At 41.0% G+C, this 27,069-nt stretch overlaps 1 protein-coding gene across 16 annotated transcripts in view; it reads right to left on the bottom strand.

Moving 5' to 3' along the window:
* The window catches only part of ARHGEF7 (Rho guanine nucleotide exchange factor 7), a 132,670-nt gene that overhangs the window by 58,227 nt on the left and 47,374 nt on the right, over positions 1–27,069 (bottom strand). For 12 of the 16 annotated variants that reach the window (XR_004966430.1, XR_004966429.1, XM_036301987.1 and 9 more), the window contains exons 3-6: positions 21,034–21,118; positions 17,911–18,041; positions 7,142–7,343; positions 766–854 (exon numbers count right to left, since the gene is read on the bottom strand). Coding sequence is in view for 14 of the 16 variants with exons in the window: in XM_036301987.1 (XP_036157880.1) it covers positions 766–854; positions 7,142–7,343; positions 17,911–18,041; positions 21,034–21,118 (507 nt within the window). In the remaining 2 variants the exon portion in view is untranslated. Of the gene's footprint in view, positions 1–765; positions 855–7,141; positions 7,344–17,910; positions 18,042–18,507; positions 18,610–21,033; positions 21,119–23,150; positions 23,198–27,069 lie in introns of those variants that run through there. The other 4 variants (XM_036301996.1, XM_036301998.1, XM_036301997.1 and 1 more) reach the window with 3 other exon arrangements.

Consider the following 27,069-nt stretch of genomic DNA (forward strand, 5'->3'; position numbering starts at 1 on the left):
GGCTCACGTGGCAGCACTAAGGAGCAGTGAGCCGAGCGGTAAGGAGCAGCGAGCAGGAAGGCGGTAAGGAGCGAGGGGTCCCGGGCTATAAGAGGGATATCCGCCAAGGGGTCCCAAACTGTGAGAGGACTCGGGCCGAGCTGAGGGACACCCTCCCCCTGCTCCCGCACAAATTTTGTGCACCGGACCTCTGGTTTCTTAATAAAAGTACAGAAAATGATACACTCATGGTAAAAGGGTTGCTGCAAAGAAAAACTAATCAGTTGTTTATTTCACTTCAAAAATTCAAAGTTCACATGGTCTCAGATTTATGTATCTGAGAAAAATAAAAGATTGGAAGTAGGGGGGGAAAAATAACTAAATAAGTGCATACTTTCCACAGAATTCAAAACATAACCACATTTTAAAAGTTTATTTTACTGATTTATCATACCTAGTTATATAATAGCAATGTAAAATTTTATCCAAATAAAGATTATCATTTCCTATTTTCTGTACCATATGCAATTGTGTAGGGACAAAGAAGGTTTAGATTAGATTTTTAGATTTAATACCATAGATATCTTTAAGCTTACAAAGTGCTCATGTTAAGTTTCAAAATGCAATACCAAAACATTAATGGTAGTTACGTGTGTGGGACACATAATGATTTTTATTTTTATATCCTTATTATACTCTCAGTAGTTTACCTATATAATATATTACTGAGTTTTAGAGACATTCAAAAAACAAAGTATTATTAAAAATTGTTTTGCAATTACTCACCACATTATAATAGCTTTTGTTAATGGCAGTTGTATCAAATCCTTTGGGAGGGCTCTTCAATGTTCCAGATTTGGGAGACACAGGCTTTTCTGAAATAAAAATGTAATGTAGTTTTACTGATCAAAACTAGAGACAACCAAATGCACCAGCCCCCACATAGCCAAACATGAATGGTACAGCAACCTCAATTGAAATAAACCAAAAAGAACCTAACGGGTTTGGCTCAGTGGATAGAGCGTCGGCCTGCGGACTCAAGGGCTCCAGGTTCAATTCGGTCAAGGGCATGTACCTTGGTTGTGGGCACATCCCCAGTATGGGGTGTGCAGGAGGCAGCTGATCGATGTTTCTCTCATTGATGTTTCTGACTCTCTATCCCTCTCCCTTCCTCTCTGTAAAAAATCAGTAAAATATATATATTTTTTAAAAAGAAACCAAAAAGGGGAAGCTGAACAGAAGGCCTGCGCACGTCCGGGGGCACCACAGTGCCTGCGTCTCTTCATGCTCAACAACCTGACGTCAGAGAGCTGAGTAATGGTAAACTATTACCCATGCAGAATTAGAGAAAATGTTGGCAAATATTTCACAAAATTAAAGCATCAAGACCCACAGTCTAGACCAGTGGTTCTCAACCTGTGGGTTGCGACCCCTTTGGCAGTCGAACGACCCTTTCACAGGGGTCGCCTAAGACCATCCTGCATATCAGATATTTACATTACGATTCATAACAGTAGCAACATTACAGTTATGAAGTAGCAACGAAAATAATTTTATGGTTGGGTCACAACATGAGGAACTGTATTTAAAGAGCCAGAAGGTTGAGAACCATTGGTCTAGACTATATTTCAGGGATTCTGATCACTCAGAACACAAAAGTCTCTCTTAACAATATGGTCTGGCTCAAGGTGATAGACAAAAGAGAAGGAAGGCCACCCAAATGGGGGGAAAAAACAATAGAAAAAACCACACTGCCTTAAGAACTTCCACACAAGTGACAACAATGAAAGCTGTCATGAATGCTGCAAGGATTCAAATATTTTTAAACTGCATGGCTTTTATTCAACATCCATTCAAGAGAAATTAAGCACAATTGGTACTGAAGAAGTGCTTTCAGATAACATGGCTCTCAGAATGTGTGTGTGTGTGTGTGTGTGTGTGTGTGTGTGTGTGTGTGTCTGTCACTGGTTCTACGAGGAGAGGTGTGTCATATCTAACATTAGTTCTATGTGTGGGTTTGTCTATCACTGGTTCTATGGGGTGGGTGTGTCTGATAGGTAAAACGTGATACAATCCACTATTACTGAGGGATGGGGAAATGGTGCTACCTTCCCAGTGGCCAAGTAAAGAAACGAGTTTTCCCTTTCTTACAATAAACTATAAGAACACTGAAAACAACAGAATTTAAACACAGATGTGCTAAAAGAAAATGAGAGTAGGGACTCCCTAGGAGATGAAAAACAGCAATGACAGGAAGGGGTCTGTGGGGAGTGAGGAAGGGTGGCTCCAGGGGCTGAGGTGCAACCAATGCAGGAATAAGACAGCCCCGGTGCAACCTGAGCAGAGTAAAACGGGGTGGGTCTCTTGGTGACCTGCATGACTGATGAAAAGAAGCCTAGAAGCTTCTAATCAAGCCTCTTCTCTGCTGGTCCAGAAGAACAGCAAGGAAGTGTGCTGGCTATTCAGGGCTGAAAACCCAGAGCCTGACCCTGCCAAAGTGTATCGCAAATCTACACAAAGCTCCCGCAGGACCACCAGGATTTGCCTGGTTCGAGAAAACCTCTGGGAGCCCCTGAGGAAGCAAATGTTACTCCTCTCTGCAGGAATACTTCTGCAACCCAGAGTATAAAGATATCCCACCCAACCACCACCCATTCCACACCAAAGAAGGGTGAGGGCTAGAGAAAACACTTATTTCCAGCAATGCAAAAAAAAAAAAAAAAAAAATACACAAGTTCCGTGTTACCTTTGTTTCTTTCCCTGCACAGAAAATATTTATATCAAACACTGTTTTTTCATAGTTAAATAACTGTGTCCAACAGCTTGCACTTTATATCACTTTTTGATGTCAAATATAAACAGAAAATATTAATAATGACAAACTTAGGAAGTGGTAGTGTGACTGCTTATTAAAGATCTGTGGATCAGCAAATGACAGTCACACATTTAATTAAGTTCTCACGTCACTGCCAAACATAGGTTATTACTCATCATCTCAAGCTAACCAGCACCTAAGGTAAGTTGGTGTGTGTTTTTTTAAAGAGAGCCTTTACTGTACAGATAATGAGCTATCTAGAAATGGAAGAAATGAATGTATTGGAAAAAAAGCTGGTGAATGTTTATGCACACATGAAACTGTACTTGTGAGGATAGAGAATATGATTTGTTCACCCCACCATCTTAGCCCTCAATGGGATTCTTTTTCCAACTGCACGCACCTCATCACACTGCCCACTAATGACTGAGAGCCTCCATGTTTACTTAATAACAGCAGCAACCAATGTCACTCATGCCCAGAACCAGCCCTGTTGCTTCTCTTTCCTTCCATCTCCTTTGAATTTAAAAATTCTCTACTGTTTGTGTGTATAAAATGCAGTAGATATCCATGTGTTTTATATATTAAAAAAAAAATGTGTATAGAAAATAAACGCTAAGTACACATTCAGGAAGAATACACAGTGCATTTGCAACAAGCATTAGAAACATCTTTATGCAGACTCTTTGAGATATCTGTCTTTAAAGAGGAACAATTTCAAAAAGAAACCGCAAATAGGTCAAAGGTACAAATACATGAAACTTGACCAGAACACTGCCATCTCTCACCACCAGAGGGCAAACAATCACGGCTCCTTACACTTCCCCAAGAGGTGCAAGAGAGAAATTGGACATGCTTCAGAACTTACCTGGACATACACAGCCCAAAAGGTATCACTCACTTAAAGGTAAACGTCAGTTTTGTTTATTCAATAAAATATTTTTAAATCAAATCAAAAGAAAAATTCACAACTTAAAGCAAGTCAGAAAATGAAGCATTAAATACACTGTTAAGTTACAATGCTTACATTATACACACTTAAAATAATTCCATTCCAAAAATCAAAAAGACACATAAATTCATTTTCTGTAAGCAAAGTGTGCCAGGTCTTAAATATACAGATTCCTCTAACTGGAGATCTTGTTAGGATCATTTTCTTATGAAACAAAAACACTGACTTGCTTTAAGTTCACATAAATTACTGAAAAGATGCAATACTGAAATGTTAAGTGATCCTAGCACTTTATTCTGAACGGTTATAAAGTGGTATGGTAAAATATTTGCTTTGCTCATTTCTCTCTCAGATGCCAACATTTAACATCAGATGGGGGTAACTTTATTTTTAATATACTCACGTAATTTAAAAACACTACGGATGAGAAGTTATTCCCAAAAGAAATTATCCCTTTGGTTCAACTGTCACATAACAGAGCGGTCGCCAACCTTTCGGACCTCACAGACCACCAGTTGGCAACCGCTGACATAAAGAATAATTAGCATAACAGGTTGCCAATATGAACCATATTACTTTTTATACCTTAAAAAATAAACAGTACAGAAATATTTCCAAAGTTACTTGCATATGCAAACTAGGGAGTCCAGGTGACAGCCACCAAGAGCTCTTGAACCACAAATGCAGTTACATACACCTGTTTGAGGGGCTCTCTCTCTCTCTCTCTCTCTCTCTCTCTCTCTCTCTCTCTCTCTCTCTCTCCCCGGCCCCCACCTCTCCCCTCCCTCCCCCCACCACACACACAGAAACCCAGGGTTAAGATAAGATGAGAATTTCAGGCAGAACAAAGTGCTGCAGTCACTCCTGCCATAAATAAACACTTAAAAATATGTAATGGCTGGTTCCTCTTAGGGCTGCATCTGTGAAACCAACTAGCTAACCCTTAAATAACAGGAGTTTGAACTGCATGGATCCACTTTCCTGTGGATTTTTTTTCAATAAATACTGTAAATATGTATTTACTTAATAACATTTTTTCTCTACCTTACTTTATACATATAATATCTGTGTTAATCGGCTGCTTAGGTTATCAGTAAAGCTTCCTTACTTGGATTTTCAGCTAAGCAGAAGTTAGCACCCCATTGTTGTTCAAGGGTGAATTATATTACCAAGAGATGATATTAATGACATTCAAATAAATTTGAAAACAACTCCCAGAAGTCACCTGAAGAGAACTTTGAGACTCACTCAAACTCTATCTTTCCTAATTTGCAAAGATTAACTTTGAAAACTCCATGAAGAGAAATACCTGAAAAGTACAAATTCATTCATTTGTATTTTTACTATCATACCAGAATTCCCATTGAAATGAGTCATTCACAGCAGAATTCAAGAAAGCCCAGATTCAGCAGACATCTACCCAATCAGTGGGCTCCACTCCTGATGATGTACTCATTACCAGCTCTGTGACCTCCTAATAGCATGCCCTACCAGCTCTGTGACCTCCTGGGTGTGCCCTTACCAGCTCTGTGACTTCCTGTGTGCCCATTACCAGCTCTGTGCCTCCTGATGCAGTCCCCATTACCAACTCTGTGCGTCCTGATGGTGTACCCATTACCAGCATTGTGCCCTCCTGATGGTGCCCATTACCAGCTCTGTGATGCCTAAATGCTATGCCCATTACCAACTCTAACTTCCTGATGGTGTGTCCATTACCAACTCTGTGACCAACCTCATCCTCACTGTAAAGGGAAAGCCCATCACCCCTCTCCCTCCTTGACTCCAGCATCCTCCTGGAAAAGGCCCAAGTGCTGTTCTCTCGTCCCCAGGAGAAAAATGGATCACGGGAATGTGAGACTAGCCAAGGAGCTGCTCTCAGATCCAGGGCTCAGCCTGCCCCAGCTCTCAAGCTCAAGGGCCAGTGCTACGGCTGTCCAGCTGTCCCATGGACTGACCAGGTCCAAACAAGTTACAGACTAAGTCACATTTCCCAACAGCTGTGTCTATTAGGTCAAAATGACATTTCATCCTGATCAACCTGATACCATTACTGCACTCTCAGCTGGATCTACACTTGAATAGATTAAAAGAATATTATTTATTTGTGCCATATGCCCTGAATATCCCAGCAACACTTGCCTTCTGGGGTTGTGGTGAAGATTGAATGAGGTCACAAATAAAAAGCACTTTATACAATAACCAGAACATAATAAGCAACCACAAAATCTTGACTATTGTTAATTTTATTATAATGATGATGAAAAATACTGCTTATTATCAACAAGCACAGAAAAATAGCAGCAATGAGATACTACTTCACACCCATTAGGATGGCTATTACAAAAAAAAAAGTGCTAGCAAGAATGTGGAGAAATTAGAACCCTTTTGTATTGCTGGTGGGACTGTAAAATGATACAGCTGCTGTGGAAATAGCATGGTTGCTCCTCAAAATTTAACACAGAATTACAGTATGAGCCACAATTCCGCCCCTAGGTAGATACCCAAGAGAACTGAAAGCAAGGACTTACACAGATACCTGTGTTCATAGCAACATTATTCATAATAGCCAATAGGTGAAAACCCAAATGTCCAGCAACAGATGAAAGGATAAACAAAATGTGGTTGTGAAACAGAAAATATATATATTTGTCTCCGCCTCCAGTTTGTGGCACAAAGCTAAAACCCATGCAATTTCCTTAAGTGATAAGAGCACTAGGAGCATCTGTTGTTCTACTGAGATGACTCTCTGGGTCAGCTCCCAGATGGGGCCTGGTTACCAAAAAGACCCAGCCATGATTAGAAATCAGCTTGGAATTTTTAGCCCTACCCCTATCTCAAGGAAGGGGAGAGGAGCTGGAGATTTGAGCTAATGATCAATGATGCCTATCTGATGAAGCCTCCATAGAAACCCCAATAGTATGAGGTTCAGAAAGCTTGCAGGTTAGTGGACACATCTACATTCTGGAAGGGTAGCACCCCCTAACTCCACAAGGACAGAAGGTTCTGTGTGCAGGAACCTTCAAGACCTCATCCTATGTGACTCTTCATCTATATCCATTATTATATAACACATCAGGAAATGTAACTAGTTAGCATTTCCCTGAGTTCTGTAAGTCATTCTAGCAAAATATCAAACCCAAGGAGGGGGTCATGGGAACCTTGATTTATTGCCTGTTGGTCAGAAGTCATTATAACCCCAATGTGGGGGTACAGTAAAAAATTACTTCCCATAAAACAAAAAATAGGGAAGAATTTCAATACTCGGCCCAAGGTCATTTACACAAGTTCAACTAAATAAAAGCACATAGTATATATATACTGAGCACATTCATTTATTTCTGTTCCTTCTCACCTAAAGGAAAAGCATCAGTCCATTCTGCCAACACTCCACTTACCACTGGGCTTGATCTCTCGGACGTAGTTGCTGGGGAACCAGCCAGTCCTGCCGTTGTGTGTGCCCTCCCACCAGCCTCCTTCCTCCACTCGAGTGACATGGATGACATCTCCTTTCGTAAAGGAAAGCTCATCTTCATTTGTCTGTTGGAAGTTAAACTTTGCTCTTACTACCAGTTGATTGTTGCTATTATCGGTCATGTCCTAAAAAAGAGAAGGGAAGAAAAATTTCATGAAGTATAGTCTAAGTCAGTGATGGCGAACCTATGACATGCGTGTCAGAGGTGACACACGAACTCATTTTTTTGGTTGATTTTTCTTTGTTAAATGGCATTTAAATATATAAAATAAATATCAAAAATATAAGTCTTCATTTTACTATGGTTGCAAATATCAAGAAATTTCTATATGTGACACAGCACCAGAGTTAAGTTAGGATTTTTCAAAATGCTGACATGCCGAGCTCAAAAGGTTCGCCATCTCTGGTCTAAGTCATTATGGAATAATTATATATTTTAATATCATAAATGTAGTATGATTACCCTAAACAGCAGAGGAAGGTTTAACTTTGAGAAATTTAAGTTTCCTATCTCCTACAGTGCATCTTGACCACCTTACCACCCCACTTCCAGTCCAGGAGGAAATTCTCTTAATGGCCTGAAAGGTCTTATTCCTGTCACTGTTATGTCTACATATACACATTTTCACATACATTTTTATGGTCTTACTAGGAGCCCAGTGCGCGATTCAAAATCGCACGGCGCCGCCCACTCCCTCTCCGGCCCTTGAAGCAGCCACAGCCGCTGCTCATCAAGCCTTCCCCCAGCGCAGGCACTCGGAGGCCCCTGCCGGCCTGCCCCCAATGCTGCACGCACAACCTCCTCCTATCTGGTCGACCCATTATGGCATCTTGGTTAATTAGCATATTTCTCTATTATATGTATAGTTAGATAGATAGCTATTATACACACTTCTCTACAATTTATAAAAAGTTAATACACTGTAGTCATTTTTTCAGGAGTACTTAGTTACTTTAATCTTAACTAGCTTTATGACTATGCTATTAATTACTTAATCAATTCTCTATTACTGGATTTAAGGCTATTTCTAGTATTTTTCTATTGCAAAACAAGGCTGCATTAAAATTATATGCACTTCCATCTTTGAACATCTGTAAATAAATCTATTATGTTAAAATCAGGTCACAGAACATGTATGACATTTCCAATTTTAGTACCTATTTATAAATCACCATCCAAAAACATTTTACAAACTTACACCAAGCTACATTCCAACCAACAGTATCTAACCAATACTGAATATTGTCAAGTATTTTTATTCTTTTTATCTCCATCTATATCATAGAGTGGGTGTCAGAGGAGCTTGCAACCCAGACATACCATAAGAGCAAATAAGAACAAATAAAATCGTGCCCTCCTGGCCCAAGGAGCAGCAAAGGAGCAACAGGCAGGCACTGACAGTGGGTACAGGCATTTAGCCTGCACCTGGGTGTCCACGGAGACTGAGTAGGACATCCCACACCCCACAGAGAGCATCAGTACTCCACCTTCGTAGGTGATATTAGCAAAAATCAGATAGGGGTTCCCAGCCTCCACCCAAACCAGGTGGTAGCAGGCTACCACATCATTAAATATCCTAAAATACTTAATTCTTATTTATCTATTTAGCCATTATATACTATAAATATAATATTATAAATATTTATATATTATATTACATATTAACTATTATGCATTATAAATATCTAACAAGGCATCCTCCCCTGCTCCCCTGCACTCCACCTAGCCCCAGGGGACCACCCAGACCTAGAATCTCCTCACATTCCATCCAGCCTTAGAAGAGGACTAAGGCAAACTAAGCTGTCACTGGAACCTATAGCCTACCAACCTAGGCCAGGACCACTCACTAAACCCAATCAGGGCCGAAGGCTGATAAGATACAAGATTTAAGTAGGACCCAGCATCTCCTACCTAATACACTCTCCGAAGTCTCCAGGATACAATAAAAAACAACTCATTCCAAGAACGTGGAAAATCACAGCTTAAATGAGAAAAGGCATTGATAGCAACAACAAGATGAAGCAGATGCTGGGATCATCAGAAAAAGTTTTCATCATCAAAATCCTCAAAAAGCAATTACAAATTCTCTCAATCCAATATAACAAAAGCCTAGGTGGCATCATGCGCAACATTGCCAATAGAGGGTCAGCAGGGGAGGGCAGTTATGGGCAATCAGGCCGGCAGGGGAGGGCAGTTGTGGAAATCAGGCCAGCAAGGGAGGGCAGTTGGGGCGATCAGGCCGGCAGGGGAGAGCAGTTGTGGAAATCAGGCCAGCAGGGAGGGCAGTTGGGAGCGATCAGGCCGGCAGGGGAGAGCAGTTGGGGGCAATCAGGCCGGCAGGGGAGCAGTTAGGTGTCAATCAGGCCGGCAGGGGAGCGGTTAGGCGTCAATCAGGCCAGCAGGGGAGCGGTTAGGGGCAATCAGGCTGGCATGCAGAAGCGTTTAGGGGCAATCAGACAGGCAGGCAGGCGAGCAGTTAGGAGCCAGCAGTCCTGGATTGTGAGCTGGATGTCTAATTGCTGGCAGTCGAACATCCCCCAAGGGGTCCTAGATTGGAGAGGGTGCAGGCTGGGCTGAGAGACACCCACCCCCATGCACAAATTTTGTGTACTGGGCCTCTAGTACAGAATAAAATAGAAAACCTCAGAAAAGAAACAGAACTTATAAAATTTGCTCAAACTGACAGTGAAAAAAGAAAAAAGAGGAGAGCTCCAGGAACTTGTGGGAAATAACAAAGATCTGAGACTGGTACCATCAGAGTCTTAGAGGAAAAAGAGAACAGCGCTGAAAAGTGGTGTAAGAAGTATGGTTGAAAGTGTCCCAAATTTGGTAGAAGAATCACATATATAGATTCAAGAAGCTGAGTGAACCAACACAACAGGATCAGCCTAAAGAAATCCAGGCCAAGTCACATCATAATTAAACTTTTAGAAAACTAAAGACAGAAAAAAAATCTTAGTACAGGATAAAAAAGACATCTGTGGATATTCAAGATTTCAAAAACTTTACTTCCCATACACCCTTTCTGAAGAAGGTAGTGAAAAATGTGCTCCTTCAAAACGGGGGAATTATCCAAGAAAAAATGATGGTGGGGAGAAAGTGGTAAAGATGACTCAGGTCACAAGGAGTCGGCAGAACGATGATGTAAAAAAACCTCAGACAGGGCAGCTGGCAACAGCCTGCCTGATAACCAAGAAACTTGGTGGGCCAGAAGATTTCAAGTTCCTTAGGAAGAGGAAAGTGAAAAATCCTAACGTCTTAATATACAAGAAGAGTTTATTAGAAAAAGGCAAAAGACTAGGATTGCAACCTGCAAAAGGTACTCCAGAGAACTAAATAAATAGGCAACAATTATTCAGTCCAGAAAACAAAGTGTTGTCATGCAAGGAAGAATAGTCACAGCACAGATCATGGCTCCATTATGAGTCTGAGTCTCATAATGTTATATTAAACCCTGACCCAACAGAAGCCGACTCATGAGGAAGAAGAGCTGGCAACCATTGATGCAGGTAAGGAGCTCAGAGGCAGTGGAAGAGCCCTAATCCCGTCTTACACTGTGGGAAATCCACATTGAAAACTCTTCCAATTAAAAAAAAAAATCAAGCTTATGTAGATATTTCATTTAAAGACACACAGGCAAATACATAAAGAATCAAAGGGAAAAATGGAAAGTTGTTGTCTCTACTGATTTTTTTCCTAATACCAAATCTTGGAGAATTAATTGCCTGCCTCTTTAAATGAGGTATATGTATCACTAAACAAAAAGATACAAAAGATAAAGCACAAACACAGTGTTAAGGCAAATCTTCAAGAGGAGCTGAAAGAATTCCTAAAATATTTAATTCTTATTTATCTATATAAATTTTAACTATTATCCTATATAATAAAAAGGCTAATATGCAAATTGTCCCCTCGACCAGAAGTTCCACTGGGAATTTGACCAGGGGGCTGGGGCGGGGCCGGCCAGGCAACCGCCCGCGGCCCCTCCCCCCAGCCAGCCCTGCCCCTGATCAGCCCTGGGTGGGCCAGCCCGATCCCACCCATGCACGAATTTGTGCACCAGGCCTCTAGTATATTATAAATACTGTATTATAAAAATGTATATGTTATATTACATATTAACTATTACACATTATAAATATATAACAGTAATTATTGTATTTTATAAATATTTAATAATTCAAATAATACATTAAATATTTCTCTAATAAATTAAACACTTAATGCATACTTAATATTTAATACTTAGAATCCTATATAATAAAGAGCTAATATGCAAATGGTTACCCCGCCCTCACACCGTCACACCGTAACAACTCACTCAACACTGGGGAGAGAGGAATGGGGACCAGCCAGGCACAAATGAGTTCACGAGAGAGGAATGGGTACCAGCCAGGCTGCGGCCCGGGAGAGGGACAAGCTGCACGCCCCGTGGTGCCGGGCACCAGTGGCTGCGCCTGTGCCTGCACCTGCAGCCCAGGAGAGGAACAAGCCGCACACCCCATGGTCCTGGTCGCCAGCAGCTAGGGCTGTGGCCCGGGAGAGGGACAAGCCGCATACCCTGCTGCCCCGGGCACCAGTGGCTGTGGCCTGGGCGAAGCCCTCCACCCACGGTCCACTGCGGCTGCAGCCGGCCTGGGCGAAGCCAGCCTGGGTCCTGGGTGCCTGCGGCCGGCAGGAGGAGGGAATCCTTTGTTCCAGGTGCAGGGCGAGGCAGAGGTGGTTAGGGGAGATCAGGCAGGCAGAGGTGGTTAGGGAAGATCAGGCAGGCAGGCAGAGGGGTTAGGGGCAATCATGCAGACAGGCAGGCGAGCGGTTAGGAGCCAACAGTCCCAGATTGCAAGAGGCAGTAGGACATCCCCCGAGGGGTCCCAGACAGTAGAGGGTGCAGGCTGGGCTGAGGCACATCCCCCCCCCCCCCCGCACAAATTTTGTGCACCGGGCCTCTAGTATTTAATAAAGAAATATGCCTTTGACATTTGGCAATGAAAGCTCTGGCCAACACGGTCACCTCAAGCATAATGCTTGCTGGCACACTTGAATTCGCTTGTCCATGTGAAGCTCACGTTTGGAAAAATGGCACATTTTTCTGGTTCAATTTTCCTTGTTCTGGTTCAGTGAAACATCATCGGGCTTATTATGCTATATCAGATTCTCTCTTTCTTCAAACCATTGTCCTTACTCATCAGTTGTCTACTATGATCTTCATTATTCTCCTACTTGTGGCTTATCCTGGCTTTCTGTAAAAGCACACCAGCCGATCCTGGTGATAAAGTCCTACAAAAGAATACTACAAAACAAACAAACCTGCAGAGCAGGCCCCTAAGGAGGTCAAACTGCCCCTGGGTGACCCTACTGCCCAGCTCATCCACCTCAGCTCAGCAACCAGCACTGAGGCCCCCTCTGCACACAAGTTTGGCCTGACCTAAGTTGAGAAATGGCGATATCTTGTCAGGACCTTATAAATGAGGTAAATTACATTCTCCCAACACTTATGAATTCTCTACACTCAAGGCACAAGTTAGGCAAACACCACTGATACCTTCTCTGCTTCAGAAACACACTCCACTAAGGAAAAACAGAGAGATGTCTGAGAGATGAGATGGAAAAAAAAAGGCACAGAGTACAAGCAGCCAGGCTGGATCCATTTAAAATTTCAGATTCCATAAATCCGTTCAGCACTTAACTATAGTGAAGTATATACAGACTTTTACAATGTTACTCTAAAGAGTGATGATTAGAGGGGAAGATGCCAAAGACAGGCTGAAAGGAGGGTACACTACAAAGAGCTGTATTCCAGGGACTCTCTACACACCAATTTCAGCCTAACATCACAACGGCGGAGTCAAGAGTGCTCTAGTCACTGTCACTAGTGTCACAGGAATCTGGAAAGGATGTATTTAATCACTATCTATTACTTTAGAATTTTTCTCTCCCCTTTTTTAAAAAGTTCTTCTGAAACTATACCTCATCATCTATCTGGGCTCAACATGACACTCCACAACAGTCTAAAACATAAAGAGCTGAGCAGAAGAGGCCAGTTATAAAATAAGTATATGCTGTGGAATTCCACTTATGTAAAACACAAAACAGGTAAAACTCATCTTTACTATTAGAAATCAGAAAAAAAAGTCACCACCAAAAAAAAATCTCAACTCCCTTTCTCCCTAGTGCAAAGAGGCGGCTTAAATATATATTAAAATTCACTAGGCGTTATTTACCTTGTGTTATTAAAATATTACTAAATGTTTAAAAAAAAGAAAAGAAATCAGAACAGCAGGTGCCCTTGGGAAAAGCAGACACAACAAAGGCAGGTCAAATTCTGTCTCTTGATCTGGGTGCTTACACACTGGAAATGTTCAACTTGTGCAAATTCATCAAGCAGTTTGTTTAGGATACACACTTTTCTTATTATTATTTTTTTTGGCACACACTTTTCTATATGTATGTTACATATCAATATAAGTTAATGATGGAAGGAAAATGAAAAGGGAAAAGGTGACCCCCACAACCAGGTAGGGCACACACAGGGTACCTCCTCTGGAAACAGTAATCTATACCCACCACATTCATTCTTAATGGTCTATTTCTGATTCCTATAGACAAGGCACCACCATCAGTATCTCACCTCTGTAACTTAAGTTCTTTGTTTTATCCAATGTTCTGTAATTATCCTAATAATCCAGAACCAGGACATCCTGGTGTGCTGTCTTCACATAAACTCCACCCTCTCCTCCACTCCCTAAAAGTACCTATAATCTTATTTATAGAATAAAAGGTTGTTGAGGAGTGAAAGACCCAATTTCTACTCCAATGGTTAACTATCTCCCAGTCCTGTGATCTTGGTAAATACATATCTTAATTTCTCTAAGCTTCAGTTTTCTCATAAAGTATTTCATCCTATATAATAAAAGGCTAATATGCAAATAGACCAACCAGCAAAACAACCAAAACAACCAAACAACTGGTCACTATGACGTGCGCTGACCAACAGGGGGTGTGTGCAGAACATAGCGGGCGTTGGCCGCGGCGGGATGGTGGAGCAGGTGAGTGAGGGCACCAGACTAAGGTAGAGCACCAGTCGTTGTCATCAGGGCGAGCCTCGGGTGATTACTGAAAATTCTTTGCTCCCGCGCGCCACAGTCTCGCCCGGCGCTCGCACTCACTGCCGGCGCCGGTCCCGATCACTCCCCGCCATCAGTGGGTGTGAGCAGCAACTGCTGGCCCTGACTGCCCCCAAAGGCTTCTCCACCTCCTCCTGCTCCTGAGGGGCAATCGGAGCAGCAGCTGCCACTCAGACCCGCTGACAGTGCCGGCCCCGCTCGCACCCACTGCTGGCACGGGCCCCAATCACTCCATGCCATCAGCGGGTCCAAGCGGGACTGGCAGGTTGGGGGCTGCCGGCAGACAGGGGACCGGGGGACGCGGCAGGAAGGGCCAGGTGGGGGCACGGAGGATGGGCCGAGACCCGCCCCTGTGCCTACCGCAGCCTCGCGGCCCACAGTTCCTCTCAAGGTGCACGAATTTGTGCACTGGGAACCTAGTCAAATATAAGATGCCAGAAATTAGACAATATATTGTGGTTTTTATATTCCACCAAATACTATCAATTATAATATCAACTATAAAGCACATGCTACTTTCAGACATATTAAAATTTTTTTAATAAAAAGGTCATAGAATTGATTAAATATGGCACATTAGAGAAGCATAATTATTTTCTATGTTTATGGTAGAGAGGAACTAAAAATATTTTTTTAAGTACATGTGTAATACATTTTACTGTCTTGCATGCCTTGGAAAAACATTTTGTGAACTCAACAACAAAACACTAGAACTTTTCAAATCTGCCTTCATCACAAGGCAGGAAATCTGTCCTAGAACAGACAGATGATAAGTTCACAGACACTGAAGCAACATTATAAAGACAACCAGCACCAAGGTGGTAATTAGGCGAGACATTCTTAAATAGAGATGTAAGCAATTACATCTTGAAAATACTAATCCTTGCTTTGGGGATGGTAGTGCCTTACAAAATCTCAAAGCTCAGCTTTATTTTAATGAGGTCACATAATGTTCAAGAAACTACAAGTTGCTTTTTTATTTTTTATTTTTTTTAATATTTTTTTTATTGATTTTTTACAGAGAGGAAGGGAGAGGGATAGAGAGTTAGAAACATCGATGAAAGAGAAACATCAATCAGCTGCCTCCTGCACACCTCCTACTGGGGATGTGCCCGCAACCAAGGTACATGCCCTTGAACGGAATTGAATCTGGGACCTTTCAGTCTGCAGGCCGATGCTCTATCCACTGAACCAAACCAGTTAGGGCACAAGTTGCTTTTTTAGCTTAACATTTTTATTATGGAAAATTTCTAACACAAACTTAGAGAATGATAGATACACTTCCATGTTACCATCACCCAGCTTTAATTAAAAATTTTACCAATCTTGTTTCATTAGAAATTATTTTTAATGTAAGAAAATTACTATTAATAACACATAAAAAAATCTAAGGCAAATAATTACTCTTACCTGGCATGGTAAGAAAAATCTTTCCATGTTCATTTCACTAGCAGATAACTGTCTACCAATCATAGACACAAACGCAGGTGAGATGACTGAGGTCTTTTTAATTTTGGAGTAACTTAAAAAATTTCTTTAGCTAATGAAAAATTAATCCTATACTTACTGTGATCTCAGTAACATTCACTACCAACACTACATTTAACTATATTTTACTTCAAATTATACATTTGCAATCCAGTTTTTATTTACTCAAAAACAAAAAATATGAAAATTGCCAAGGGTAAATGGGTGAGACAATAAATATTTCTTCACCCAGAGTTTGCCGATCTCTCTTACATTTTGTTCATGTATTTAAATAAAGCTAATTTAAAATATTTTTCAAAATATGTGCAGAACCCAAGCAAGTGCTACAGCTATCTATTATTACTAAGAAATAGCTCATTGTAAAGGTCGGTGAAGTGCCAGTTATTTAGTATGTGCTGAATAAAAAATAATTTTAGTGGAGTTGAAATGTGAAAAAAATATAAAGATGTATTTTTAATCCTCTCATAAAAAAATATTTTTCAAGTAGTTTGTATATTTTTTTTTCTTAATTTGGCATTATAATGCTTCCAACACTCTGCAAAATTTCTCTACCATTAAACTCTTAACTTCAGGGGATCCTGTAAGGGTTATTTGAGTCCAAGTAAAGGACCTAGAACAATGTCTGGCACAGAAAAACAACTCAAAGCATGCTGTATTGAACACAAAATCAGAAACAGGATAATAGAACTTCTCTAAGAAAAATAAAACAGTCAAAGATAAATAGCAATCAGTGTTAGCTTGAGTTCAAAACTGCAGGAACATGTAAAAACTATGTTCCTTCTTTAGCTTTCAGTTTCTAACATGGCTTCGTGAACTAAACTTAAATTTCTTTCCCTCTATAAAATACAACTCTAACTAAATTATTATTATTATTTTTTTTTAGATTCACCATTAGTTTAACAATATTACTTTCTATGTTGAAGTAGATAGAAAGATCTGGTCCCTAAAAACTCTACAAGAATCGGCCTCTCTTCAGACTCCGGTTACAAGATCATTTATGTTTCTAACAGAAAATAATTTACTAAAATGTTGCATGAAAGCAAAGTCACATCACTCGTTAATCAAAGTAAATGCCAGTCATCCACTAGCTCAAAAGAGGGCTCAGAGTTTTTTCACAATGACAACAGGGAGCAGCCTCATACTGGTCAGCTGATGTGATGGCCTCTTTATACATTTTCTCTGTTCAGTATTATATTTAATTTTTCCCCAGTTTCTCAGTAACAATTTCACTGTTAATCCTGTGTTCTTTGTTAATAGCCTCTACCCTGATGATTTATAAATGGATTTTTCTTTACTTTCCAAGATGACTGTTAGTCTAAGTTTTCCCCCCACCTCATTACCGCTCATAACCAAGAAGTCCCTCCATCTAGCCAGCATGGCTCAGTGGTTGAGCATCGACTTATGAACCAGGGGGTCAGAGTTTGATTCCCGATCAGAGCACATGCCCAGGTTGTGGGCTCGATCCCTAGTGGGGGGCTTGCAGGAGGCGGCCTATCAATGATGCTCTTTCATCATGGATGTTTCTATCTCTCTCTCCCTCTCCCTTCTTCTCTGAAATCAATAAAAATATATATTTAGAAAACAAAGGAGTTCCTCCTTCATATACTGCATCCTGACTCAGAAAAGCACCCTAAGGCATGCCTTTATTAAGAGAAAAACCACCCTTAGGTCTTTTTAGCTTGCAGCCATTGGTTCTTTATGCAACTAAGTATTTTACAAATATATATTTCTTATTCCTACAGTTCCGTATATTTGTGCATAGCAGAGAGAAAATACTATGCAAGTGACCAGAGAAATATTTTAAAGCACACATGTCTCTAGATAAACTGATTATGCATCTTAAGATATAACACCGAAAATAACAAAAGTTTCTCAAAAGCAGTCATTAAGCATTACATCTGGATAATTTGGTGATGAGCAAATGCCAAACCCAAGTAAAGGAACAATGGGAAAAAATCAAACCACCCCTCACTCTGCAACTCTTATTAATGGAGGCATGTGCATTGCTCCAGATACACCTACAGACACAATCACTTCCCCACATATTCCAATTTCAATAACTATCTCTCTTAAACTTACCAAACTTCGATACTGGCCCTGGAATAATTTTGAAGTCCGACTGTGGGAAGGCTGGGATCCCAGGGAGTCAAAAGACTTTATCCGATGAGATGAGGGCCGGGCACACACGGAGTCACTTCCCAGTCCAATGTCTGAAAAGGTCGTGAACGGAGAGAAGAGTGAGCTGAGACGCCTGACACCATGCACCCTCAGTGCACACCAGACTCTAAACTGGGGCAGCCCCCGAGGGACACACCGCAGACCACAACAAAGCAGGCCATTTATGCAACACACAAAGCGCAGATTCTGTCTACCACAGACTTGCCCTCATTCTCCAATCACCTTTCCAGAAATTAATTGGAGATAACTATTTATTAGTTCTTCTCTAGCATAATTTTCAAACTTATGAAATGTTCTGTAACCTATTTTTAATACTTTCACTTCACTGGGCGGGGGGGGGGGGGGGGGTGGGCGGGGGTGAACACCCTTACTAATTCAATTATTTTGCAGAGCACCACCCCATATTCATTCCCAATACATCACCACCACATGCCCACTTCTCCAGGATCACTGTTCACATAAGCAGCAAGAATTATTTAACAAAAGGAAAAGACTTACTTAAAACCAACAGAAAATCCCCTTGTATTTTGCAGCTAGAGACACTTCTGAGGATTATTTCCTCAAAATGAAGGCAGCCCAAGCTTTATTCACCTCACCAAGCTGGTGAAAAGATCAAAGTAAATAGCTATTGCCCTAGCCAGTTTGGCTCAGTACACAAAGCTTCGGCCTGTGGCCCGAAGTGTCCCAGATTCGATTCTGGTCAAGGGCACCTACCTGGGTTGCAGGCTCCTCCCCGGCCCGAGCCCTGACTGCTCAGGGCTCGTGCAGGAGGCAACCAATTAATGTGTTTCTCTGTCTTTCCCTCTCTCTTCTACTCTCCCTAAAAATCAATGGAAAAATATCCTCAGGCAGGGATTAACAACAACAACAAAAGTAAACAGCTATTAAAGGGCTTAGTTCTCTCTCTCTTCATGATTACACACTCCACACAAGCCAACCAGTAAGTAAATGTTAGCAGCCCACTTCTTTGAAGTAATTTTATTTTTTTAAAAAGGAGGCCATGAATAGTTTTCTAAAAAATCACTGTTCTGAGATACATAGAAAACTGCCTAGCAATTTCCTAAAGATATATGGGAGCCTTCTGTAAAAATGTTCTTAAACTGATGTTCTCCAGGTCTATTTTCTTGGCAGATATTTGCATTGGCTTACATATCAAACTCGTGGCCCATGGGCTGCATACAGCTCACAATGAATATTTTTGTAGCCCAGCCAACATACAGTATGTAAGAAACATTTTTTAAAAATTTCTTAACTTAATTTTTACAATATCGTGTTATACATAGTTATTAATAACGAACTACAACATTCGCTAACGAGTGATTACTATAATCGTTTCATTCATTTCCCTTACATGCCTTACGCACAGGCGCGCCATTTCTCTCCACTAATACTAGCAGCAAATATTTTAGCAGGCGACTGCCACGTCATTATTCTTGGACTGACTTGTTTGGTGTGCGCAACAGGAAATATTTCGCTTTCGGAGAATAAGAAAAATATGTTTATTTGCGTTATGCTTATTAATTTGTGCAGTTATTCAGTGTCTGGTAAGTTAATGCTCATTTTCATAAAAATTAATATTTTGTCTTGTTCTTTTATTTTATGCTAACGATTACTCATTTATTTCAGCCCTTTATATTCAGCATGTCTCTATTGAAATAAACCTACGTTCCTATGAAAATTGCAGCTTTTGTTTTTTTGCGGCCCACATAAACTTAAACCTTGTTTATCTGGCCCGTGTTAGCCTTTAAGTTTGGCATGCCTGGCTTACATAGTGTCTTATAAAATTCGAGTTAGTTGTCAACAACTAAACGCCTGAACATGTCACAGAAAAACCCAAATTTCCAGTTGCTCTTGCAGCACAGGCAGCCCCTAGATCAGGGGTGGGCAAACTTTTTGACTTGAGGGCCACAATGGGTTCTTAAACTGGACCGGAGGGCCGGAACAAAAGCATGGATGGAGTGTTTATGTGAACTAATATAAATTCAAAGTAAACATCATTACATAAAAGGGTACGGTCTTTTTTTTTTTTTTTAGTTTTATTCATTTCAAACAGGCCGGCCCGCGGGCCGTAGTTTGCCCACGGCTGCCCTAGATAGGCATCCCAGCAAACAAGTGCTGTGAGGAGCACCAGGGATAGTTCCTGAGTGCAGAGGACCTCCCAGCCAAGATTGTAGCCCAAAGTGTTCTGACTCAGTTCCTCCCGGACACAATGAAGTGAGTACACTCCATCTGAAGGGCCAGGACACAAATGGGAAGAAACCATGACAAAATAAACTTAAGAGGTCTCTGATCAAAAAAGACATATCAAAGTCTAACTTTCCCCCAGAAATCTAAAACTAAAATCTGTAAGAAAAATAAAAATGACCTTAAAACAAAAGAGCCACTAAGTCCTTCTTTTAGATCCACAAGATAGAACTTCTCGGAGCTCATGGGACAGTTATAGACCATGAGGAATTTGCACAGAATCTCTCTTGTCCTCACTTTGGTCTGGGAGCCAGAGGAGTATACTGTGTACACCCCACCTCCACTCACCCTCTCCATGAGAGATGACTGGAGTTCAGAACACTGTGAACCGAGTACCCTGAGTACGTACTTTCATAGCCCTTTGGAAACTTTGCCCAGGTAGGTATTTACTTTAGAGGCCAATTCACTGGCTACTCCACTGTCATGATCACACCTCAAAAATAGTCATTAGATCTGCTAATAAATATGAGTTTTAATCAGCCTAATAAAAATCCAGAGGAAGTGTAGCCACATGAATGAGACATTTCTCCTTTGGTCTGTTTTCAGGTAGTAACTACTCTGCCCACAGAAAGGAAAACACCTGATATCCATCTGAGGACCTAAAATGGAAGATTCTGTTCTAATAAGAAAAAAAATCCCAGCAAAAGTGACAACCAAAAATGTAATGCAATAGAAGCTTATTTCTTTGAATTTTATTAGTGCTCATTTGTCTTGCTAAAAGAAAAGGTTTTGCCCTTTTGTCTTCACACCCCGTCAAGTTCAATTAAAAAAAGATCTTACCTGCTGTTACTTTATTTAAAGTCACTAAGGAACTGAGGACCTTGTTAAAATTCTGCCCCTGGTACAAATCATTTGCATCAAATGTCTGAAAGGAAAAATTAAACAAAATTAATAGAGTCTTGTGTTGGGTGCAGGATAAACCAAGTTTTTGCAAAATGAGAGAACCACATGTAGGATTTCCAGGTAAAATCATAAAAATGCAGCACAACTTGAAAAATCAGGACCGGTGAGCTCAGCTTCCAGTCTGGGGGTGGGAGGTCCAACGGAATTCCCTTACATATACCTTAAACCTGGGCCAGAGACCAACTCCCCAAACTCCTTCATAACCTGGAGTGGAAGCCCTTCCCAAGTTAGGGAGCCAATTATGCCAGCACTCAGTGAATCTGGGGTGTTTTCCCAATCCTTCTCTTTTTAGATTAAGGCAGAGGCCACATGGCAGGCACACTACCAATTTCCTCTCCTAGTCACAGTCAATTCCAAAGCTAACAGCAGCAAAAGAGAAACACAGGCATCAGAATGGATGAGAGTAAAAGGGAGGGAAGATAAAAAGATGCAGATTCCAGAATGAGAACAGGTATGGGACAAGGGAGTACTTGACCCTCAGGGACGAGGGTTGAGGCCCGACCAGAACTATCTAATCTGAAATTCCTTCAATCTGAGTGGCCTAGAGACAAGGGGAAAATGAGGCAGCCCCAATGCACACACACATTAAAATAAACAAGAGCTCATTCCCATACACTATCTGAAAATTACATATAGCTTTTCATCACCAAATAAACTCCACACAAAAATTTTTTTTCAATAATCAAATAACCCACAACTCAGCCAGAAAAAAATTACGAAACTATTTCAAAGATGCAAATAACAAAAAGATATGGTATTTAGATCCACCAAAATGTAAATTGTGTTAACATATTTCCAAAAGTTTCTCTCAGTGGGACAAAAACAAACCAACATGACTAGATATCCAAGAATGAATATCAGCACAGGAGGGCCCAGACATTCTCTCCCGCTAACTGCCACCTCTCTCCTCATTTGGTCAATTCCTCTACCTCATGGGTCCTGGCAGGACCACCCCCTTTCCTGCCTCCCAGCCCCCATCTCTTTCCTGGCTAACTCTTACTCATCGGACTTCCCCCAGCCTCACTTCCTTCCCCAAACTCAGTTAGGTCCCCTACCCAGGGCCTGCCAGCACATTCATCACAAAGACAACATTACATTTAATGTGTATATGCCCCTCTATACTGTCAAGTCTACAAAGCCAGATTTACAACACACAACATCTAGCAAAATGACCAGTACAGTAAAAATTCAAGTTATTTGCTGAATGAATTAAATGCACCAATCCATCCACCCATCCACCATTTATTTAGCTGCACTAAATGTCACCGTGAGTGCCATTCACATAAAGAACAGCTACGAAGAGCCATTCCAAATCTGAGTAATTATTGGTTTCTCAAAAATCATCTTCAGTAATGATCTTCTGCCTGTAATTTCTGAAATAGGAGGTTTGTTTTGAACACGAACAAACAACAAAATAAGAAAATTCAGAAGTTGAAAAACTTCAAGAAAGGAAGGCATCAAATCACTGAGTCAAGAGGAGCTGAAAACGCAGCTTTTTGTAAAAGCTGAAAGAGGAAACTAAATGGAACCACAAGACTTAAAAGATATGAATACATCTAAGCATTCTGTATACAATGACTGATGCCATATCTCACATAGTTGAAATACAAAATAAAGCTAATTTCATGAATACCAGATCCTTCCTATAAAAAGAGATAGCCCTTAGAACAGTCTTAAGAACTATCTTACAATATACAACTTAATTCATTTATTCTGATACTTATTTTTAAAGGAATTCCAAGTCAAATCAGAGCATTATCTAGGCTGACATATCCACCTACATTTTTTTAAATGGGCTATTTATTTTTTTTAAAGAATTAAAAGTATTAACCTCAGTAGACCTCAGTTTCCTTACATGTAGAACATGTTACTTGTAAAATGCTGGAGTAGGTGATCTGCAGCAGTCTTTCAGCTCTAAAATTATAATTCTAGAGCCTGGAAAATTAAAACTGTGGTATTCTACAAAAAGAAATCTACATAAATTGTCTACTAACCTTCATTGTGGAGAAGCAGCAAGTCATAAAACCCAGAAAAACAGGATGTTGAATACTGAAGTTTCCTGTTATTCCAGAACTATATACCTTTCTTACTTGGATACCAGGAAGCGTCTGGTTGGCTAAAACTGCCCACCAATGGGGTTCAATGTGACGTCAGAAATTAAGTGAATTCACACATATCCTACATTTCTTAACAGGAAACTACACAATGAAATGAGACAAATGCTTGCCACTAAGAGGAAAATAATGCATATTCTGAGTCAATAAAATGTTTTGACTAAAAAGTGCTTCTCCAGAGAAAGATAACAGACTACTTCCTGAAATATGAATCTACTGAACAAAAAGCAAAACCAGAAAAATCTTAGGGCCCTGAGAAAGTGTACTATGAGAACAAGAGAAAGTCTCATTAGAACTTTTATAGAAATATCTCTGCAAAAATAAGTCAGCCTATATCTGAGAAGGACCAGGACACTTAGCACACTAAATTATCTCCTGGGTCACTCGGTCGTTAAGGAGATAAAAACCCTGGAAGGCTGGCCCACCTCATGGCCTAACCACTGATGCTCTCAGAGCAGCACACTCTCACCTCTGGCTGGAATATAGAGCAAGCAAGCCGGAAGGAAGGAAACAAACACAGTGGTTCCTTTTCTTCAGGTGGTATTGGGAGAGTGATTATCAGGAGGGACTGCACATTAGGATTTCCTGGGACTTTTCTAAACCAAGACGACTTTACAAAATCCAGCCCATCTCAGACCAATTTAATTAGAGTCTCCAGGGAAGAGACCCATGTTAATGCTCTCCAGGTGATTTTGAGCACCCAAGGGTGAGAACCACCTCCCTGAGGAGATGAGGAAAGTGTCCTGAATCCTCTCCCTAGGCAGGCCCACCTTTCACGCATGTCCCTTATAAACACAGTAAGGAGGGAACACACAAATACCCCATAGATCTTAGAATCTACCCAGTTGGAAAAGTACATTAACCAAAAACTCACCCTCACTTTTACATTTAAGTGAATTACGTGTGCAGTAGAATGATCCAGTATTCTCAACAACAACAAAAATACGATCAATATTCCAACCAAAAAAACTCATAATACTAAAAACATTATAGTTTATTTTTAATATTTTACTTTTAATAGATGCAGATTCCAGAATGAGAACAGGTATGGGGGCAAGGGAGTCCTTCACCCTCCAGGAAGAGGGCTGAGACCCGACCAAAGCTGTCTAATCTGAAATTCCTTCAATCTGAGTGGTCTAGAGACAATACTACATAATGAAATACAATACAAACCATAAAGAAATCAGGATAGAAGAGGCCCAGAATATTAAAATACTTTTAAAAATAAAAATAAAAATTTGAGAAATCTCTCTAGTCTCTCAGGGAGAAAGAGAGACAGGGCTGAACTAATATGACAAGGCATGTAAGTGAGAAGGAGGCAATACTGTTCTGTGAGGACAGATAACCTTTCTGAACTTGAAGGCTGCCCCCTGCTGGTTATTGCCTTACACAACTTACTGAAGCACTCTGGCCTCAGGTTGCTCATCCTTAAAATGGGAAGGAGGAACAGAGAGGATACTGAGATTACAATAATAATGATAGGTAGCAGCAATGTGCAAACGCTTCAATGTTCAAAAAGGATAATGATTAAAAAAACAGTGTGAATCTTGCACACCAAGCCTTAAGGTCTCTTGTAAAAAATGACCCATCAAAAATTACGTCCTACCAAGGAAAACTCTTATTTTCTAAAATACAAACAACTACCAAGAAAAAAAAGAAAGCTTCCTCAATTGCTGTAAGTGCTCAAGAACATCTTAAAGGCCATCCAGAGAAAGGACCACAAGTCTCCACACCACATGCTGCACACGCCACACAGACTGCAGCATACAAACCACACACTGCACACACCAAACATGAACGCTTTTGTAGCACACACACCCCACAGAAAGTACACACTGCAAATGCACACTGCTTCTATAGCACATGCACACTGCTTCTGCAGCACACACCAAAGCATGTGCTGCCCACTATACACATGCACACATTGCTTCTGCAGCACACCCTACACAATGCACAGCCAACACATGCACACTGCTTTTGCAACACACCAAACACTGCACACACTGCTTCTACAGCTCATATACTACACCATATAGCACAGCACACAGACTCACTGGTGCCAACCTCCACTAATGTACATCAGTATCAGCAAGAGTCCAGCTCATACTCCAACAGGAGATTGTCTTACTCCATATCAACATTCCCATCCAGAATTCCTACCCAAGCTGCTGCTTCTGACACATACCCCCCAGCCCCACACTCACCTTTAAGCCTCAACAATGTTGGACTCTTTCGCTGCCCCAAGGCTCATGAGGGGAAATACAAACACCAACATGAAAGAGGAAGGACACCCCTACCAGCACGTACCCCAGGTCTGCTCAACACTGGATGTGATGGCTGCTGCCCATCACCGAAGCAGCTGCCCCCATTTGAGAACGCTTCTGTAGAGCTCTCACTCCCCTCACTATCTGCTGGACACTGAATATCCAATGCCTTCTCCCACTATTAACTCTCAGAGTGGGAATCATGGCCGACCTCACCTGAGCCCATTTTAAAATGCAATATGAACAATGCACAATCACAAAATCCAAGCAGCACTATCAGTGGGGGTTTCAGGAGAAGGTTGTACCTTTTTCTACCTACAAAAAAAAAAAGCAGAAAATGAACTATTTTACAGGGAAAAGTCCTAAAATCCAGGTTGATGAAAGTGTAATCTACAAGAACAATTACAGGCAGATATTTTAAAAGAAACATGCAAGTATAGACATGGCAGAATCACCCCAAAATTAAAAACTTCCTTTATCAGGGAAAAGTACCAAATACCAAAAATATTCTAGCCAAGAACTTATTCTCCTTGTATCAATCAAAGCAGGGCATTGCTATACTCTTCCTTAAAGTATCAGCATAAATACTTTATTTTCCTTCAGAGACTTGTCTCACTTCCCCATTCAGACAGTGAGTCACTAACAAAACTCACTTCGTGGCCAAAAAGTGTCTTCAGGGCAGGAAAACACAAAAAACTCTTTTCATCCAGTTCCTCTCACAAGCACATACATCCTATTCCTCTACTGGAGGAGAACTCAGAACCATATAACCCAGATAGAGGGTTACAATTATCTACATAAATTTAAAAAGAGCACACAACTAACCCTGACACCACGCCCAATAACGAAAACTCCAGGCTGGTTTTTCCAACACAGGCTACTCCTGGCTATCGTCTTGTACAAGGTACAATTGAAGACAAACTTGTGAGAAAATTAAAAGGATCAACTGATGCAAGAGGGCTCTGAACACAGGAGCAGTACAGAGAAGACAAGTTGAGACTAGAAGGAAAATGAGCCAACTGGACATGGTAGTCGCTGCAGGGCACACTGGACTCACCAGCCACAGTGCGTCACTTTGAGAGAATGAGAGCTCTATCAAAAAATAGTCCAAGATAACAAGCATAAACCAGGGCCACCGCAGACAAACCAGACTCTATGGCCTCCAGAAGTCCATGATTACCCAATCCAAACTCAGAAGGGCAAGAGGGATGTCAAGTAAGAACAGGCCTTCCAAAGCCAACCCCACCTCTGAGCACTGGCCCCTGTGGACTTCCTAGGCACCATTTTCCTTACCTGGAAAGGGAGACACTCAACTGGCTGACCTTTCTAAGACACCTCTGACACAGTGTCCTTTTTAAAGAATAATCACCAACTTCGAGCAAGGGAGAAAGAACCAGGCTCAGGAAACCTGGCAGAAGGGAAAATGTAAGGGTGGGAAATTCAGGAGCTGGCCTTCCTGACCTGCCTTTGTAAAGGCTGAAGCAGGAAAAAAAAAAAGGAAAAAAAAAAACACGGGGAAAATGAGTCACAACTCC

The sequence above is a fragment of the Myotis myotis genome, unplaced genomic scaffold (assembly GCF_014108235.1).
Source record: "Myotis myotis isolate mMyoMyo1 unplaced genomic scaffold, mMyoMyo1.p scaffold_m19_p_3, whole genome shotgun sequence".
In the NCBI taxonomy this organism is placed as follows: domain Eukaryota; kingdom Metazoa; phylum Chordata; class Mammalia; order Chiroptera; family Vespertilionidae; genus Myotis; species Myotis myotis.